This window comes from Protomyctophum bolini (assembly GCF_963924005.1).
Source record: "Protomyctophum bolini genome assembly, chromosome: 14".
NCBI lineage: Eukaryota > Metazoa > Chordata > Actinopteri > Myctophiformes > Myctophidae > Protomyctophum > Protomyctophum bolini.
In genome coordinates this window covers 9950558-9966736 of record NC_137875.1, presented here as the reverse complement: position 1 = coordinate 9966736, position 16179 = coordinate 9950558, and the positions used below count along the sequence as shown (strand labels likewise).

General features: G+C 42.8%; 1 protein-coding gene across 1 annotated transcript in view; it reads right to left on the bottom strand.

The window, feature by feature from the left end:
* LOC308328207 (protocadherin-15-like) overlaps positions 1 to 16179 on the bottom strand; it is a gene marked incomplete at both ends in the record, with an annotated part of 276193 nt that overhangs the window by 173057 nt on the left and 86957 nt on the right. Inside the window, 3 exons of the mRNA XM_080781948.1 lie at positions 3050 to 3220; positions 14235 to 14345; positions 14643 to 14762. Of these exons, the coding sequence (XP_080638074.1) occupies positions 3050 to 3220; positions 14235 to 14345; positions 14643 to 14762 (402 nt within the window). The remainder of the gene's footprint in view (positions 1 to 3049; positions 3221 to 14234; positions 14346 to 14642; positions 14763 to 16179) is intronic.

The window sequence follows — 16179 nt, the reverse complement described above, 5'->3', positions numbered from 1 at the left end:
TCAATTATGTGACGAGACAAATTCCCCCGTAGGGCCGATATAATGTTAGCATAGCAACGACCGCACATTGCCTGAAGAGGAGGTCAAACCTAGAGACCAGCTAATATAAAAACACATACGGAACACCAGTGATTAACCCATTCGGCCCCACCTGCTAAGCAACCAGGTCTCTGAAAACAAGCCATGAGCAGTGTAAACCTATGTATACAGCAGATATTTGCATACATACAGTACCTGCCTTTAGCACAGTGGCTCTCAACCACTAACCAGTCGTTCTTGAGGGGGTTCCAGGTGGTCCCCAGCTACAGATCGTTAACTCTTGAGAGAGTATGTTTCATTTTACGCTCTCAGGAGTTAAATTATTGTTAAACATCTGCATTAATAAAAAATAAATAAAGCTGTGTTTTACAAGAAGTCTACACAATTAGAGAATGTAGAAGGATGGTTAATTTGATCAACGTTTGCTGTCATCTCTCCTATAATGGTACCACTGTGATAACCAAATATGCTTTAGTTTTGGGTCTGAGAGGCTAAAATATCATCATGGTGGTCCGTGGCACAAATGCCAAATAAATAATAGACCTGGATGTGAACAGGGTTGACAACCACTGCTTTAGTATACGATAATGTGCAGTGTGTGGTCTTGATTGTGGCACAGTTCGTTGGGGAATGAATCCCACAAGTTCAGAGAGGGGAAAAAAGACACGAGAGCAAGAAACAAGAAAGGCCAACGGTGTCTCGGGCTGATGACAGAGCTGTGCTCCGAGGCCTCTGAGACGGTTCCAAGGACCTGCATATACTTACAGCAGGCTGGAAACCTTTTATCATTAATTATACATCATGCGGGGGCGACTCTGGGAAGGAAAGGGGAATAAACAGCACTGATTTGATTCAACAAGGCACACACGTCAGCACGCATACAGAACTGTTTGTATTACTATGCTTCTGAGGACATCAAACAGGACACACATTTTTGTATTATTTTATAACTTAAAGTAGACAAACTTAATCTATCAATGTTTTACGAGGCTGATTTTCTGAATGGCGCTTAACTTTTTATTTCGTCATTGCCATTAACACAATCAGCGACGGGATTCCTTCAAAATAGGAGCTCTGGAGTGCCGGAAAGATATGACCTCCAACCTGGATCGTATCCTGGATCGTATCCTAATTGTGTAATAATATTGTAAGCTCCCCAATTATTCATTCAACAAGAAAACTGTCATTAAGTATTTCTTAAATTCTACAATACACGCACGCACACACACACACACACACACACACACACACACACACACTTCATCATCCACAACAATCTACAGTATATTGCATAGCTCTCCCTGTGACTATTACCACATTCTCTTTCTGTCAATTCAATCTATCGCTCTTGCATACTAAAACCTTCTCTCACAGACGTGCAACTCTCTCTCACGCACACACACACACACACACACACACACACACACACACACACACACACACACACACACACACACACACACACACACACACACACACACACACACACACACACACACACACACACACACACACACACACACACACACACGTTGCAGTAACATCAAGTTCAAATCCAATGGTCATTCTCTAATCATCTTTCGCTTTAACCATTATGCTTACTTGCTCTCCCCCCCCCAGTGTAGTCTTAAGACCAGGCAGAGTGCTTGTTACTGTATGTATTGGAAGAAGTATGCGGACTGAGGAAATTAAATACCGAATCAACTTTCAGGTCTGGCCTCAGAACATCATCCATCCCCAAGGCTCTCCCTCTCTCTCTCTCTCCATCCCTCCCTCCCTCTCTCCCCCTCCCTCCCTCCCTCCCTCCCTCCCTCCCAACCTCTCTCCTTATCCCTCCCTCCCTCCCTCCCTCCCACCCTCTCTCTCTCTCTCTCTCTCTCCCTCCCGTGTTTCAGGAGTTCCAGCTGTGTTTTCGCTCTCATCTGAAAAGCCCCGTTCAGACTTCAGCTCTAATTGCCGAACCAACGGAGCTGAACATGCTTTCTTCTTCTCCGTCGCAGAGAAGGAATATGCTGTAACAGCAACCAGGTGAACTCTGCCGGCAGGTTGAGGACTCACACTGGAGACTATAGGGGGCGACTCAGCGACATCTGTTGCATGCTAAAGGCCATTCACAACGGCAGCGAAGCGCAGCGATGCAGCGACGCAGCATTGACACGTTGTGGCATGCCGCCCAAAGCAGCAACTGGAAGCGTGGCGCTGCCGAGCGTCGCAGGGAGAACATCCATTGAGAACACACATTGTTGTTTTATGCGCGTGGGATAAAACAGTGGTTCTCAAACCTTTTCAACTCAACTTAATAATAATAATCTTTATTGTCCCGAAGGATATTCATCTTCACAGGTCTGTTCAACACCAACAACAAAAACAGCACATAGTACAGAAAAACACAACACCAAGACAATACAAAAAAACATGAGTTCCCCACTGTGTACAGAAGCATCCTATCGGCGGGGCAGTTTGTTTAATGCCGCGATGGCTGAGGGGACAAAACTCCTACTGAAACGAACCTTTTTCCAGGGTAAGGTTCTGTATCTTTGTCCTGATGGCCTTTGTCCTAAGGACCCTAACATTGTGTATGGCCCAAAAATGTGTGCCCCAGAAAAGAAGATCTATGTTAAGAAAATGTGAAATTATTTAAAAAATAAATCTAAATACGCTTGATAATTTTCAAACATAAAAAAAATGCAGCACAGTGAGCTTGTACATCTGCTATTTTTTATAGGCAAAAATGGTTTTAAAACCCCCTCATGGCCACCCTAATTAACAGTGGATTGTGCCTTCTACCTGCACTATTCATATGTTTAATTTGTCATTTTAATGCCAATAGAAAGATCCGTGACATACACACTATATCTCATTTTAATTAGTTTTTATTTATTTTTCGTTGGTGAAAAAAGGCAGACTACAAAATAAATTCGTCATACGTAGATTTAGTCTACGAAATTAGCACTGGATCAGAAATAACTTGTTGCGTTGGTTCAATTTGTGCATGTCTGTCTTTTCTTACCGGGTCCCAGAATTCGGGGATGGCGGCACGGAAGGTGATGGGGTTGCAGTCGCGGGTGTTGTTGACTATGACGCAGGGCAGGAACATGGGGCCCAGGTCATCTCCGTCCAACACGTCCACGGTCAGCGTGGTGGTGGCCGTCCGCCTGTTGGCAGTGTACGGAGCGCGGTCCTGAGGGCACAACACACACCTTTACAATTCACAGTCATACAATGAACGGAGCGTGGTCCTCCTCGCGGGAGAGAGGGTAGAACACAAACCTTTACAATTTGAAAAAAATGGGTTGCAAAATCGTGGGATAAAAAAATGGGAAAAAAGGGTGGGGGCCAGGGGAACATTTTGGAGGGTCAGGGTCTGAAAAGTTTGTGAACCTTACACTACTCTCACTGCGGATTACTTCTGCTTGTTATCAAAAAAGCCAGACTCTTTTCAAACGATAACAAAGACCTCCACAGCAGTTCTAGACCTCTTGTTACTGTGGTAACCGTTGTACAGTAGCTTTGCCGAGCTGTGCATTTATTTATAATTTTAAACCTTTAGTTTAACTTTTTTTAGTATTTTGGGCACGCCACGGACCCTTGAGAATGTTCGTGACACAGAGATGGATAATGAGAACACGAACAGCTCCAAAACATTGTGCACGCCACGTATTGTCTCAAATTAAAATGTATAATTATAAATAATAATTGCATTCCTGAACCAGATGTCATGTAATTTAGCTCCGCTAAATTTGGTAATTCGTCCTGTGTATAATTAAAATGTGAAATTACACCTTGGATTCTTAAAGTAAGTAATAAAGTTGATTTATATAGCACATTTAAGTCAGAGATACCGTAGTGTAGTGGTGGAATTTGTCTGCAACGTGCAATTTTCCTCTTCTACCCTAGATTTGAACCGGGTTTACTGCGCAAGAGCTGAAATGTGTAACCATTGAGCTAATGGAGCCTGCCTTCTCAGCCAGAGGATACATTTACCATTGAGATAATGGAGCCTGCCTTCTCAGCCGGAGGATAAATGTAATCTAGGATAGATCATCAGGTCAAACTCGTGTCAGATCCTGTGTCTACGTGTAGGTGAGACATGATGACCTTTGACACGATCTAAACGTCTCAATAGGAGAGCAGGGAGACAAAATACAGCCACGTCCCCAAGTTAAATGGTATTAATATACTCCATCTTTTTGTAGTACATCTGCATACAGTATACTTCTGAAGGCTGGCATACGTGCTTCCTCCCTGGGCTTGGTACAGACCAGACTTTTTAATAAAGTGACATTGTTTCAGTGCACTCTCTACCTCGATTATTTCTTAAAGACTCTGATGTGAGTTATGAATAATCCACCACAGACAAAATCACATTATTAATTAAACAAAAGTTACTGTGGATGGGCGGGGGGGGTAGGGGGGGGTGTCGGGGGAGGCAAGGTTGAGAGTACCGCAATACAGGAGTTGCAAGTGGAATTACATTATTTCTGTTTCAGGAGCATATCTAATGTCTAATCTCAACTGGTTCTACAATCGTGGCGCGACTGCAAAGTCGCCTTGTAGTTGTGGTGACTGACTGTGGGACAACCTAGATTTGTTGTCAGATCTAAAAGACAGTAGGAGCTGAGCAGTGGTGGAAAATGTACTAAAATGTTTTACTTGAGGAAAAGTATCAATACTGCAATGTAGAAATACTCTGTTACAAGGAAGAGACCGGAATTAAAAATGTACTTGTAAGTGAAAGTACTCGTTATGCAGAAAGACCCATTTCACAATTTATTAAAAAGAAAATATTTTTAAAATAGCAGATTTACAAGCTCACAATGCGTCACATCGTGATGCATTGTGAGTTTGTAGATGTATACAATGCTGAAGTGGTTACTGTAGCCTATATTTTGTAATAATAAACAAAATCTACAAAGTATACTATAGTAACTAACATTTTCAAATAATGGTAGTGGAGTAAAAGTACAATATTTGCCTCTGAGATGTAGTGGAGTAAAAGTATTGGAAATACCTCAAAATTGCAAAGGGGAATACCACTCATTTTCAACATTTTACTATGTCATTAATATAGTTGAAATAATAAAAAAGTTAAAGTAGAACTGTAACGTTATGAAGTACATCTCGGTGACATCACAAAGATGTACTTCATAATGTAATGTTTTTTCAGGCCTCCAGTCCACACAACAACTCTAAGGTACGTACTGTATATTAATGACATAGTAAAATGTTGAAAATGAGTGGTATTCCCCTTTAAGTACAGTACTTGAGTAAAGGTACTTAGTTACTTATATAGTTTCCACCACTGCAAACTAGATAGATTTGCTGTCAGATGGTAGAGACATGAGTTGAGTGCCAATGAATAACCTCCACGCTTTAAGACGGAGCCTGACCAAAAACAGCTTTCAATGCAATCGTCAAGATCTTCAATTGAATTCTACAACAGACAAGCAGCCAATGAGTGATAGGCTAGGACTGGCGGTGATGTGCTCGCATGTTTTAGTACCAGTAAATATCATTGAGGACCATCGGCAGGCAATATAAATCCTGATTTAGACTAGACTATGTTATTTTATTCGACTCCTGACAACGGTTTATGCAGGGTATTGGGCGGGCCACAGCTGAATGGGTAAAAGAGGTTGCCTGATAAACAGAAGGATGCAGCTTCGATTCTCATTCAACCCCAGTCACCAAAAATAGCAGATCTACAAGCTCACAACGGGTCACAATGTGACAGGTTTGTTGATATTATAGTTTAACCCATTTTTGGCGGGAACACCTTTTGGTGTTTTAAGCATTATGTTGCGCTTTAGCTATTTAAAGATAGCAGATCTACAAGCTCATAGCGCGCGGGTCGGCGGCCAATTACAGATAATTCTTGGGGTCCTTGACATGAAAATGTTTGAGCACCACTGACATAGAAACATGGGTTTTTCAGAAAACCGTCAGGATTTAGAAGACATTTGTAGAATCGAGCTCAGGTCGAAATGGGTTAAGTGGTTAAACTGAAGTCATATTGATAAATTCCAAATATTAGTATTATGCTGCATCACAGGACTTGCATCACAGCCCCCACTTTGAGGACCCCTGGCTCAGAGACCCCCCCTCCCCCGGGGAGGTGACCAGAAGGCCATCTTACCAGGTACTGAAACCACACCAAACTGGCTCCTATATCTCCACAAAGGAGCAGCGGCTCTCCTCACAGTCCCTCGTGGATGACCGAGTTTCTCACCTCACCCCCTAAGCCTAAGGGAGCCGGCCTGCTGAGAAAAGCCTTCTCGGCTGCTTGTATCTGCGGTCGCGTGTTCTTTGGGTCACAACCCGCGTGTCGTGACCACAGGTGAGGGTGCAGGGAACAATGATGGAGCGAAAGCTTTTTGCCTTGGGGCTCAGCTCTGTTCTCGGTGTGGTACACTTGCTCCCTCTGCTCTCATTGTCAGGCTGTGGTACACTCGCTCCCTCTGCTCTCATTGTCAGGCTGTGGTACACTCGCTCCCTCTGCTCTCATTGTCAGGCTGTGGTACACTCGCTCCCTCTGCTCTCATTGTCAGGCTGATCTCACCATCCATTCATCCATCCTCCCGATCGAACAAACAACAAGACCACCGAGATTCTTTGAAACGCTTCACATAAAAGACATGCATGTTTTGTATGAGTTCTCGTCATTGGCACAGAATGATGGGGACTCATTCCTACTATACCAGATAAAGATACACAAGTTACAAGTGAAAGACCTGCATTGAAAAATGTAGTTTGTAAAAGTACAAAAGCAGTGTGGCGTCAAAATTTGTTTACAGTACAAAAAGATAGCAGATAGCAGGGTATCACAGAGGACCTGGGGGCATGATACAGCAAGTGGGAATAAAACCGCAAATCCCCATACAGTAGAATGATGTCATTATTGCCAGCTGACTGCTGGAGAAGATGGTGTCAAACCAGAGTTTCCATTTAAAAAGAATATTATTATATGATATATTACTTCTAATTCTTGGTACTATAAGAGGGCATGGTATAAGGATTATTGACTCAAAGCTGTGGCATGGGCTTTTTGAAAAAAATAATGCACTTGAGGCAATTAACCTCTGCACAATACATTATTCAATATCCTCTTGGTTAATCTGTGATTATTCATGAGGCCTATATCAATACATATCAGGGCTGGGCAATATGACTTCAAAGAATATACATTTCAGACATTTGAAAATAGCAGATCTACACAACATCTCACGATGCGACACCCTATTGACACTATTGAGACCTCATGCTGATTCTAAAAACTCCTTCTAAAACCTAACCTAATATAAGGTTTCTGAAAACCTTCAAATTCTTATTCAATAATAATTTAAAGTACTAACTTTAAAAAAGTTAGTACTTTTTCCACCACTGCAGCGCAGCAATAGCAGAAATCCCACGCTCATGTCGACTCCCCTGAGTGCTCCAACATCAGCCTTTACTAAAAACCTCATTAAACACAGTTCATTTATTTATATCTATCAGTGTGCATTCAGAAAAATAAATATTTAGTTAAATTGTTCCCGTAGCTGATGGGTTCTTCGTGACTTTTAACAAAACTTTGAGAAGGTGCGTGTGTGCGTGCGCGTGTTGTTTTAACATCTAACAAACGCACCCGAACACCCGTTCTAACTATGACTGTTAATGTAGTAGGTGTATGATCTAGAACGCCTTTTGTAATTCTGCGACTACTGTACGTGCTTGATCACATCAACAGGAAGGCTTAGGCACTACTGGGCTCAGGCCGATGCTACATGTCGGTTAGGTTATAACTATGTATTAGGGTCAGCTATGGGGAGCCAACTATACTGTAGTTACAGTATACTGGACACTGGACTCAGGACTCAGGCAACAGCCCAGCTGTAATAATCTTTATTAATCCCTTTATTTTAGATCTTCTTTTGTAATAGTACAACATAAACATTACAGTGACTTTAGTTTAGTAGAAACATGACAACTGTACAATACTTGTAAACAGTTGTCATGTTTCACACATGCCTACATTTGCAGATATTATCTGCACCGCTCTCATTAAAAACAATGTATTTAAAAATTCACCTCGTCACTCTCCAGTGCTGCATGAACAGCGCTCGAGTGCTGTTTTCTGCCCTCTCAATGACGCCACTCTCCTAGTCTACACCACTCTGCCCTGTGGTACCGTATGCCTGTCCACTATCGGAGAACCGGTGGCCGTGGGTGGACGTCCAGGCCCATGAGAACAGCACGGGCGCTTTGTCACCGTCAACGATGTGGACCTCCCTGCGGGCTATATATCTGTCTGCTGTCGGAGCACGGGTGGAGCGGCGAGTGGACTTCCAGGCGGAGGGCGCTTTCACTTTGCCACCCGGACGACAGTATGAGAGACTGGGAACTTTGCTTTCTCTGGTGGTCCAGCTGCCTGGGACATGCATGCACACAGACTGATTGTTGGGAGGGTGGTTGTGGGAGGGTTTCGAACATTCGACCGTTTGGGATGTCCAAAGGCGAGGCAGAACTTTAAAGAATGGCGATGTTTTGAACTGTTTGCCATATATGGTAGAGATGCTGAGTGACATTTACATTCATTCATGTTATGTTGCATCGTGAAGACAAGACATGTACTGTGTCTAATGAGAGTAGGAGACGGTGTGCCACTGTAGCCTAGCTGTGAGATGATCTGCTCTAGCGCACGCACGCACACACACACACACACACACACACACACACACACACACACACACACACACACACACACACACACACACACACACACACACACACACACACACACACACACACACACACACACACACACACACACACACACACACACTGTTGCACTCGCATGCACGCACGCAAAATAAAATCGGTGGCAAAATGTCTTGTAACAGTTTGTACAGTATGATATGAACAAAATTGTCTCTGGGACATAATATTTGCTGCAACAGAACAGTACAGTAGGCTACAGTACTGTGGAGAAGAAGTGAGCAACACAGTGCTTCACTGCGCCTCACATTGTCAGTGTGTGTTTCTGAACTCTGACAAGAGGGAGTTCCAGTAAATACTGTGCCTGTGTTTTGTTCCCCCCCCCTCTGTCTCGGTCCACCCTCGGGCAGAGATAAAATGAAAGCTCCCCGGAGGACCTTTGAAACACTGGGACATGTATACTCGCTGCCTCGTTTTCCATGGGAGTTGAAAGGCAAACGGAGGCGGCGCATCCGCTAAACGAAATGAAGCTATCCAGCTGCACTTATGCAGCTTATCTAGTTATATCCGAATATATGCTTTTTTTGCCTTTTCCTGCATCTTGGAGGCAGACATTATTTCCAGGTCGTTATGGTAAGAATAAAATGTTCCCTCTAAATCCATTGAGCCTCCACTGGTCTGATGCAAAAGTGTTACTCCTAAAAATCTTTGGATTTTATTCTAAGCTGCATGGAACAATGTCAGACTGTATACAGTACCAAACAAACTGCCTAATAGCCATGCATGCATAAGTAAGTAAGTAAGTTATTCTAAATTGTATCTCTTATTCTCTTGTACAAAATGTCTTCTAAATTCAGTATTCTGAAAAAAGTCTGTTTCTATAATCGGTAGAGTACCCCCATCTCAAAATATTTTGTTCCACGGTCCCCAAGAAGCAAAGATTCAAGTTTTAAATTATTATATATTCTTTTATATACATATTATATTCGATGATTTGCACAAAATGACGATTTCTTTCTAAAATAGCAGATCTAGCTTATAGTGTGTCACTTTGTACACTATGAGCATGTATCTGATATTTAATAGTATAATATAAATGGTAAGGAAGAGAAGCAGGTGCGCTTCATCTGGATGCCTTTTAAATGTAGCAGCTATAAATACAACTTTAATCAAATACCATCAAAGTGGGAAAAGATGCACTCCAGAGTAAAGGTTGCAAGACTGGCACAGAATACAAATTCTCATTTTATTGAAAACGCTTAACACGTTTCGGCCTCAGCCTTCCACAGAGCAGATTAAAATGTAATATAATGAGTTAAACTGGCTTCATTTGCACAACTTGATTTCCAATATCTTTTTTCCAATAACCCCACTCACTAAATCAATTACGATGCCCAGTGCCGTTAGCCTAATTGTAATTGGAGAGACTCGCATTACTATAAAAGTATAGCCTTTAAAATGCAAAGTAAATAATCTTTTAAAAACCTGAAAAAGTTTAATGTGATAAGGAAGTGTAATAAATAATCAATATTCCAATGCATGGCAGCTCCGCAAATGACTCGGCCCCCTAGATTAAGTGATCCTTTTACATCTCATTTTGGATGCCTGGCTATGCATAATATATCCTTTATCCCATTTTGGCCGGGAACCCCTTTTGGTGTCAGCATCATGTTATGCTTTAGCTATTGGAAAATAGCAGATCTACAAGCTCATAGCGCGCCACCGAGTGGCGCGCTATGAGCTTGTAGATCTGCTATTTTTGAAAAATCGAAGAACGACTGACATTTTTAGAATCTGATCTCAGGTCAGAATGTGCTAATCAGACCAGTGTGTGTCCAGTGGAAACCTCGAATGAATCTGATCTCAGGTCAGAATGGGTTATGCATACATGCATTTAGAGGAGGATCCCATAAATAGTGTGCACAGATGAAAAATGTGACTGATTAGGCAATCTGCTCGTTCAAGCTAATTGCGAGGGTCGAGGTTGGAAATGATCTGCTTAAAAAAAGAAAAAAAAATCAAATGAACCAAATGAACTCAATAGCATCTCTAATCTGGGCGTTTCATGATGTCAGAATATGAATCATCTTATTGTCACATCACATCACAGATGTAAAGAAGCACAAGTGAAATTCTCTTTGTATTGTTCCGATGATATGTAAACCGCATTCAGCAAAAACTGTTTGTAGATCAGCTCTTTTCAACCAAGAGATTTAGTGTAAAGTGAAAAAGGAGGGACCAAGTATAGAGCCTTTTTGGAACCCAGTATGGTCAATGAAGTACTTTAGTATGGGTTTAAATCAGTGGTTCTCAACCAGCGCTCCGGGGACCTGACATGTGCGTGAGCGCGCAAATAGCCTTCATCTAATGTATGGACGGAGGGATGCATTTCAGCATGTACTGTATCTCAGCTACTTTAGCCATTAATGTTGGTGCTAAATACGTAACACAACAGTTAAGACTGAGTCGCCGGAATCCGACATACATGGCCCGTTAAGACTCGCCCGTGGCTTCTGCGTGCGATGCCACACAAAGTGACTACTGGGTTGGGCAGGTATAGTTGGCGACTGATTTCACCCGCATGCACATTTTGGAGTTACTGTATGCGGTATGCAACATTGCCAACTTTATGTATGAGTATGGCAAAAACTTTAATGTTGGAGATATCTTGTTTGGACAGACACTGTTCCAAAGAAGATGAATGTATCAACATTGCCAACTTTATGTGTGAGTATGGCAGAAACTTAAAAAGGCCAAAAAGCACTACCGGTATATATTATTACCCTCAAACTGCGAGGAGAACAAAAACATAATGAACCGTTCTGCATGCAGTGCACATGAGCTCAGTGGAGCAGCAAAGTATTGATTCAAGTTGGAATTACCTTCCACTTAACAGCAAAACCAAAGATTCCTTTAGGATGTTAGGGAAAAAAACATATTCATTCTCAAAAGTCTGGCTTTGGGTGTTCCAATTCCATGCCACTAATGGAAAACTGTAAGTCGAGTTGCTGCCACAGAATACTAACAAGACTTGCTCACATAATTTCTCTGCAGGGTTCTATTTAGCTCAACGCCAATGCTAAGATAAACAAACAAAGTGGTGCATGAAAGGCTCCATTAGGTATTAGAGCTGTGATGGCATAAACGTATTATATTACCGCAGTGAAAATGCAACCTAGGGGCACTCGGGGGGGAACAGTGTTAAAGTACCTGCCCACCACCGCGGCGTCTAGGCCAGGGCTTCTCACAGTGGGTGCTGTGGCACCCTAGGATTCCTCTGAATACTTTGATAGTAGTTGGAATTCATCATTATCACTTAAGACCCTCTATACTTATACTATACTACAGAACCCAGTTAAAATGTACTTGAAGCGTTATATTACAGCCTACAGTACACCAAGTCTTTTCACCAAATAGAGCAAATGTACAAGTTCACAATGCATCTAGATCGGCTATTTTTTGTGCATGAAGAAGGCACGGTTAGAAAAGCACCTCCGGCCTGGGCCGTGGCTCAGCGGTCCAGGCACCTTGGCTGGTAATACAGTCTGGCAGTGTGCCACGGGTTCGACTCCTGATCTTGACGGCCTTTACTGCATGGTGTCTTCCCACCATCTCTCTCCCCATTTCCCTCCATAAAAAAATAAATATATATACCGGTATATATATATTTATATATAAAAATAAAAGCACCTCCACTGTGCCGCAAAAGCAATAAGGCAACAGAGAAAGGAGACAACACCACCCCCATGACAACCATTAACATATGCACCCACTGCAATAATAATGAATTGTATTTTCATGGCGCTTTCACAAAGCTCTTACAATGGTTTATTCATTCATACATTGGGAGGTGAAGCGGCGAACAGTCGACGCCGGCGTCCTCACTTCCCACAACAATGGTGGCAAGCTTGCACAGACCAACTCATTGGATGCAATGTGGGGTTCAGTGTCTTGCCCATATAGGACACTTCTGCATGTGGACAGGAGGAGCACAGGATCTGGAAACCTCACGGTTGCCATTCCCATCTGGCCTCTATCAGCCAATACCCCCTGAGCCACTGCCGGGCCAAGACCCGGACAGGATGTTTACGGCATGCACTGGAGTCTATGAGCGTGTGTCACTACGTGGAGTTGCATGAGCCACGTGACCGGTGTCCGCTGCTGTTTTCTGCCACCCCCTCATGGACGCAACTCTCTAATAGAAGGCTCTACCTGTAGGTCCTCCCGGTGGGGGCTCCTCACTAGCAGGTGATACAACAGTAGTGACCACACCGAAAAGTGGCTAAAAGATTAATTTGGGGAGAATAGGGGTTGGGGGGGGGGGGTAAAAACTAAAAGATACGAAAAAGCAACCTATCCCAGTGGTTCAGTGGTTATACTGTAGGGCTTTTTCTTCCATTTTTTCCAGCGCAATCAGCTTTTTTTTACAGAGCGGCACTAGGTGGATAAGTGTTATTACACACCACTCAACTGGAATAATGCTAATATTATCACTGCGTTCACCTTTACACGCCGTTGCCATCTCGACTTTTAGCAGCCGTGAACTCTTCCAAAAGTGTCTATATTTCCCAGAAGCCAGCTCAAACTAAACGGTTCACAGCTGCAGAGGGGCTGTTGTAAGCATAACATTTTTAAGTGGTGCAACAACTTCTACAACCAGCTCGCAATGTCCATGTACCTGTTTGTTTGTGATGTACGTCAATGAGCACGAATGGTGTGTGTGTGTGTAGTGGAGTTGCACCACTTGGTTCACACAGGTGTGATTTTTAAATACAATCTAAATATCATCTGTCGGGTGGAAACCTCGTATATCCAAAACAGTTACTAATCGCAGATCTGCAAACTCAGTTTGTAGATATCCAATTTTCAATGCTTTTGCGTGACGCTGTATTATGATCAAGTAGGGTATTAATACAAATATACAATATACAAATATGGGGATAAGAGGTTTCTGCCCGACAGCAACAATATAATATTACAGTTTGCTTCATCCAAATCCGCTGGCTTGCCCCACAAGGCCTTGGATCAAAGCCAACGTGTGGCCAAATATAGGCGATGTAACGTTTGGCTCAGAACGCAGGTCGACTGGCAGCATGGACGGTATGGACATTAACACATACTGTAAGTAGCACTTCAATCTAACTCTGCCTTTTATGTGCGTCTGCTGAAGAGACCGACCACTGATACCTTTCAATCCAGCAGAAGCCCTTGAACATGCTGTGGGATGGAAGCCAGGCAGACTGCCAGATTGTATTTCCGTCTATGTATATTCCCTGTCACAATAGTCGCCGGGTCTTGACCGGAAATTCTATTCAGATTCCTCTGTTGGAAGTGCAAAGGAGTCACTTATTTTGCAAAGGAGACACTTGTTTTCAGTAGCAAAGCAGTAGAATAAAACCTGTTGAAAACATGCATTTTCAGAGGGAAAGATCAGGGAAAGATCAGGAAAGCATGAAGATTTGGAATGGCACATAAATGCACCTTTTATATTGATGACTTACATTGGCTTGGACTATGACCAGGTAACGTGTTCTCTCCTCATAGTTGAGCCTCTCTGCCAGAACAATAGAACCTGAGAGAGTGTTTCCTACTCCCACTGTCCCGTTAGATACCTGAAGAAGAAGAGAGATGAATGAAGGGGGAGAGAGAGAGAGAGAGATAATTACAATTTAGACATTTAGCAAACATCTGTACACTGAAACTATACCGGATAAACTGTTTAAATGCTATCTAAATTACACTCAAGAACAATATTCCTAGATAACAAAAACATGAGAACAAAAATGATCAACATAATGTCTGCATGGTAGTCAGACAGAGAGACAGAAAGAGATGGAAAGGGAGAGAAAGCGGAGGGAAAATCAAAGCAGAAAACATTTGCAGACTTATTTCAGACTAGCGTATCATACCAGGTCGTTGGGGTTGTACTGGATGCCATATTCTATCTGTCCGTTGGGCCCGTCGTCAATGTCCGTGGCGCCGTTATTTCCCATGAAGCCCATGAATATGGTGGTCCCAATGGGTGTGAGCTGCACCGAGGAAGACAAGAGTGGGAGAGAGATGTCAAAAGCTCAGATATCACAGACGAATATGAACGCCTACTCACAGCAATGCTCTGTCCATGCATGGCCACCCTCTTTAATGACATCCTCATGCATTTGATCTGTATGCTGATTTTTCAATATTGTGTAGTTTAGTTTCGTAGCACTGTTGTCTTGTTCATCAGTTGTTTGAGTGTTGAATGTGTAATGGGCCAACTATTGGAACAAGCATCTTTTTAGCTTTTAGTGTCAGTCACCCAATTGACGTCATTTACCGGTAACTCACTATAATGACAGTACTGTACCTAAATAAATCAGTCAGTCAGTCAGTCAGTCAGTCAGTCAATACCGCTATTCCATAATAAACGTTCGGAAACAAATCCATATTAGATGGCATGGCCAAAGGTTGACATCAGCAGCACTCGGTAGTGTGCATGCCACACTGCGGACAGAATTATGCCTTGGCTGTAGGGCCGGGTAATTAACCGACCGTATAATCTTCCTCGTGTGAATGATTATACATCATGATTCATGCTTAGCAAGAAGCGGATATAAAACATCCTGGATGATTGCACGTGGTTAGAGCAGTGGTTCTCAAATGTTCTCATGACAAGGACCCCCACATTGCTGTGTATTTACCTGTGGACCCCCGTCTGAAAAGGTGTTGGTCCAGGAAACCCCATAAGAGAAGAAATATTTTAAAAGTATATTAAACAACATTTCCAACGCGTAAAGTGGCCATTTTCTGAATAGTCGTAGTATGAAATAGGGTTAAACTGGTTAAACTGGTTGTGTTGCTACTTTATATTAAATAACTTTGCGGACGCCACGTTTTTCACCACTTCACTGAGCGGAGCCCCCCACCCTGACACGCACTTCTTACATTTAGTTTGACTCGGTTCCACGGATACATATAGTGAAAATAGCAGATCTACAAGCTCACAATGCGAGGCATTGTGAGCTTTTACATTGGCCATTTTAACACATTTTTATACATTTTCTGATATATATCATTTGACGATTGTGGCCGGTGTTTGACCAGTTTCTAAAGTACGTCCGAATACCCCGTCCAGGACAGGCTTCAGACACGCCTCCTCAGGAGACTTGGCTCAGATCTGAACCCATATGAATTGGTGTTAGGAACCCGTTGCGACCGCATGCCCTTGCTGACGTCGACCCCAGGCAGGGTTTGAACCCACATCCTTCCACATGAAAGGCATATGCTCTAACCACTACACTAGGGCGGCCCCTAGGCCAATTAGGTAATACAGTCCTTAAATTGTCACTTTACTGTCATGTGGGGATCCCCCTTATTGAAAACCACAGCCATAGAGAGAACAGGACCAGTCGAGGAGAGAATAATGTGTCAGTGGAGTTTCAAGTTGACGGCAGTAAGGAGGAGTGA